At 65.0% G+C, this 4041-nt stretch overlaps 1 protein-coding gene across 1 annotated transcript; it reads right to left on the bottom strand.

The window, feature by feature from the left end:
* Window positions 1–376: 376 nt before the first annotated feature.
* IRF2BP1 (interferon regulatory factor 2 binding protein 1) lies at window positions 377–2948 on the bottom strand. Its single transcript, XM_045891781.3, has one exon. The coding sequence runs from the start codon at window positions 2544–2546 to the stop codon at window positions 792–794; it is 1755 nt and encodes a 584-aa protein (XP_045747737.1). The 5' UTR covers window positions 2547–2948; the 3' UTR covers window positions 377–791.
* Between the last annotated feature and the right edge of the window lie 1093 nt (window positions 2949–4041).

Genomic DNA, 4041 nt, shown 5'->3' on the forward strand with positions numbered 1-4041 from the left:
TGCTCTCTGCCTCCTGAGCAAGAACTCACTGCCCATCCCTTCTAGGAAGCTCCTGATGCCTCCTTCCCCTCCCCTCGAGGGCGCGGAGTCCCCCACATCCTGGGTAGATACAGGGGCTGGATCAGAAGGGAAACCTCATTCCCAAGCTTGGCTCTGGTTCCCATGCAAGGAGCCTCACATGCTGAGCCTCAGTTCTATCATCTGGAAAACGGGCAGACGGCTAGAACGCTTGAGGAATGGCCAGCATGTCTAAACCAGCCAACGGGGCCGCCTGAGTGAAGGGCGCCACCTGGAGGCTACAACGCAACGTCCTTCCCCTGCAGGGTCGGTTCGGTGCCAGAGGGGGCGCAGCTTCTCACACAACTGAGGGACCAAGAAGGAAAAAAAAAAAAAAACCCATCTTTCGGTTTATTGAAGGAGGAAAAGGGGGCGGGAGGGGGGGGCAATAAAATGCTTTTGCTTTGTTTATAAAGAGCGAGATTTCAGGAGGCCCCTTCTCAAGGAGGAGGGGGGCACCTCTCCCCCAACTACAAGCAGCAGCAAAGCCAAGCCAAAGAGGGGAGAGGGAAACCGGAGGGGCCAAGGGACCCCAGACACCCCCTCCAACAGAAGCCACAAGCTTTCTCCCCCCACCCTCAACGCATCTACCCCAGGGGACCCATCTGGGATGAGGAAGGGGGTATGTACACAGGTGGGGGTAGCACTGGGCTGGGTGGGGGAGAGAATAATTTATCCGCAGCAGCGGTGGGTAGCAAGGGGGTGGGAGGCAGTAGACTGGCGGCAGTGGCGGCCTAGGGGTCCCGTTCTTTCTTAACCTTGATGTCTCCAGCAAGGATAGTGGCGATCTCGCCCTGCATGAAGGCCCAGGGGACAGAGGAGCCCACCAGGGGGCACTTGTCTCCACTGGGGCAGTACACCTCCCCAGCAGGGCCCTGTGCCTTAATGAATTCCCGTGAGCAGGGGAAGCAGAACTTGTGTCCGGGCACTGAGGGGCACTGGACGAAGTGGGTGTCTTCCAGCCGCTCCCGGCACAGGGTACAGCACAGGGGTGCCCCAGGGGTCGCCCCGGTGCCGCCACCACCCCCGCTAACAGCTTCTGCCCCTGCTGTGGGGCTGACTTCTGCCTCACCGTTGCGGGCCACTAGACGATGCTGGGCAGGAGGCTGGGCTGCGGAGGAGGCGGCGGGGCTGGCACCCCCAGCGCGCACGGGGCCCCCACCCCCGCCAGGGTCCTTGGGGGAGTGGCCCAGGGCCTCGGCCACATTCTTCAGGGCGGCGATGGGGGAGGGCACCCCAGGCGTGTCCGCGGAGTACGGGCCACCGGGTGCTACCCAGTGCCGCTGCTGCTGTTCCTCGGTGGTCATCTTCCCAGCCGCCTCACCCTCGGGCTCAGGGGACGCCTTGCGACGGCGTGGCGTGGGCGCCAGGTTCCGGGATGGGGCTCGCGGGGGGGGGCCACAGAGAGCTGCAGGGGCTGGCTCTGGGTACTGCTGGGGCAGGGCCTCAGCCGGAGCTGGCTCTCGGAAGCTGCGGACACCGTCGGTTAGCAGCTCCCCCAGCTGGCGCCATTCCCCGGAGCCGTGCCTCCGCTCATACTCGAGGTACTTGAAGCCCGAGGAGGCCAGAGCCTTGCCCGGCTCCCGCAGAGCATCATGAAACATCTGGCGAGCCACGGCCAGGACTCCTGCGTACACGTTGCCAGAACCACAGGGGTATTCGGTAAAAAGCTTCAGCTCGAACTCGTAGCCCGGCGGGCGGGCAGCGGCATCAAAAGCGAACACCCGCCCCACCAGCCCGTGATCCTTCTTGAAGCGGACATTGAAGGGGGCGCAGGCAGACAGCGCCAGGAGCTGCTCCCGCACAGCTTTGGGGCGCCCGTGCCACTCCTCCGCCCGGCCACGCATGGCCTCGTTCAGTTCTGCCAGACAGTCCGCATTCCTCTGCTGCTTCTCTTTCTCGAAATCGGAGCCAAACGCCGGACGGGCAGGACTCAAGCCGGGTGCCAGCGTCAGGCCTCGGCTTCCCAGGCCAGACACCGCAGCCGCCAGCAGCCCGGGGGGCACCAAGCTGGGCATGGAGCCAAGCAGGGCCCTCCGCGCCCCCTCCGCCACGGCCTCCTCGCGGCCCAGCCCATTAGCCAGGCGGGACCCCAGGGTGTACTCCAGGGCGGGCGAGGGCAGGGGGAGGCGGCCCGACGATGTGGCCCTGTCATAGCGGTCCTGGCCAGAGATGCCACCGCCTGTTCCCGACGGCTGGGGCTGGGCCTGCGGAGGCGGTAACTGAGGCCCCTGTGCAGCGGCCGCAGCCAGGTCCTTAGTGGTCGGGTGCTTGAGGGCGGGGGGCCCGGGAGAGCGGCCCTCGGGGAGCACGTGGCTGCGCTTGAGTTGGCGGGCCGCGTCGATGAGCAGCTCGATGCGATCCGCACCCTCGAAGTTCACGCAGCCGCGGCACACCGCCTCGCTGAAGTCCCACACCATGGCCCACGGCATCTTGGGCAGGTCGCAGAGGTAACACCACTGGCGGCGGGACGCCTGCACCGACGCCATGACCCCCGCGCGCGCGCCGCTGCGCCCCGGCGTTCCACCCGCCGCCGCCTCCGATCCGCGCCGCCGCCGTTCGATTCGTGTCCCCGGGACGGCGCGAGCCCACAGTCAGGCCTCCGGCGCGGCCTCCCCGCCGATCCAGGCCCGGCCCCCCTTCCCCGCCCCCTGGGCCCTAAGCCTTTTTCCTCACTCCCGCCTCCTTGAAAAGCCTGTTAGAGGCACGTCGGCGCCCCCGCCCGATCCGGGCTCCGGGCCGAGGCGCACAGCTCGGGCCCCGGGATGGGCCGCTCCCGCCGCCGCCGCCGCCTCGGGCTCCCGCCGCTCCCGCCGCCGCCGCCGCCGTCGCCGCCACTGCAACGGCCGCCGCCGCCTCCACCTCCTTCTGCCCCAGAGGCCGCTTCGCAGGGAAAGTTACATAACGCGCCGGCAAAGCCTTCTGGGAAACGTAGTCCCGCCGGGGCCGATTCTTAAAGGGGACGGCTGGCGGCGGAGGGGCGGGCTTGCAGCCTCTCCGACGCGCAAACACTACTACTCATCTCGGCCGGGCAGAGAGTTTCACGCGCTCGGAGGAGCTCGGGCACAGGGCTTGGGGGCGGGGATGAGATAGGAATGGTCAGAGCTATCACGGATTCAGAAATGGTAGGAAGTGGACAGGCTTCGGGCGTCTAGTTTCTGTTCCGACTTGCTGTGCCCCTTTAGGCAAAAGTCTTGCCCTTTCTGAGGCTCAATTCCCCGCCCATCAAAGGTGGGCCAAAGCCTAGTTAGGGAGGTAGCAGCTCCTGGGGCAGGGCGGAGGGGCTCTGATTGGATGGTTTCGGGGTAGGGGGACGGGAAGCTGTCAACTGGGGGAGACAGGTTTCGGCTTGGCACCTCATTTGCCTCTAATCTTGTATATCATTCTCTGAATGGGGCCGGAAACAGCCGGAGAAAGGGGAAGAACGAAGGTCTCTGCCAGTTGCCTCATCTACTAAAGAGAGTGGTCGAACGCCCTCGAACTTGTTCCAGCTCTGCCGGCGCGCTCTGGTCTACAAAGGGTTACACTGTGTTTCTGCCCCCCCCACCCCCCACGCTCCCCATTTCCACTTCACTACAATTCCCAAAATGCTCTGCCGGGAGGACAAATTGACGCACTTCCGCTGTCTGGGAGGTTGGGGGAGGCCTTCCCGATTCCCGCTGTCTTTCACCCCCCGCTCAATTTCTGGGGGCTTTACTTTTTGGGGGAGCACCGCTTTGAGGGAATCCTCACCCTCTACTGCTCGCTAATTTGGGGGAAGAGAAGGAGGCCAGAGATGGCCAGCAAGAGTTGCGGGGGGGGGGTAGTTTTTCTCCAACCTTGAGTGCTTACTACCTGATCGAACCAACCAGGCTTTGCGGACACCCCCACCCCACCCCGCCCCCGGAGAGGGATTTCTTCCCAGCATCGGGAACAGTGCGAGTCAGGCTGGAAGAGTAGGGATGGGGAGGAGAGACAAGTCTCCAGGTTCTAAGCCCCATCACC

The sequence above is a fragment of the Mirounga angustirostris genome, unplaced genomic scaffold, assembly GCF_029215605.1.
Source record: "Mirounga angustirostris isolate CCGP_5_RB_7025 unplaced genomic scaffold, mMirAng1.0.hap1 SCAF_16, whole genome shotgun sequence".
Classification (NCBI taxonomy): Eukaryota; Metazoa; Chordata; class Mammalia; order Carnivora; family Phocidae; genus Mirounga; species Mirounga angustirostris.

Bases quoted from the DNA above. Each gene is read 5' to 3' on its own strand.
- IRF2BP1 (XM_045891781.3), bottom strand. From the start codon at position 2,546: ATGGCGTCGGTGCAGGCGTCCCGCCGCCAGTGGTGTTACCTCTGCGAC.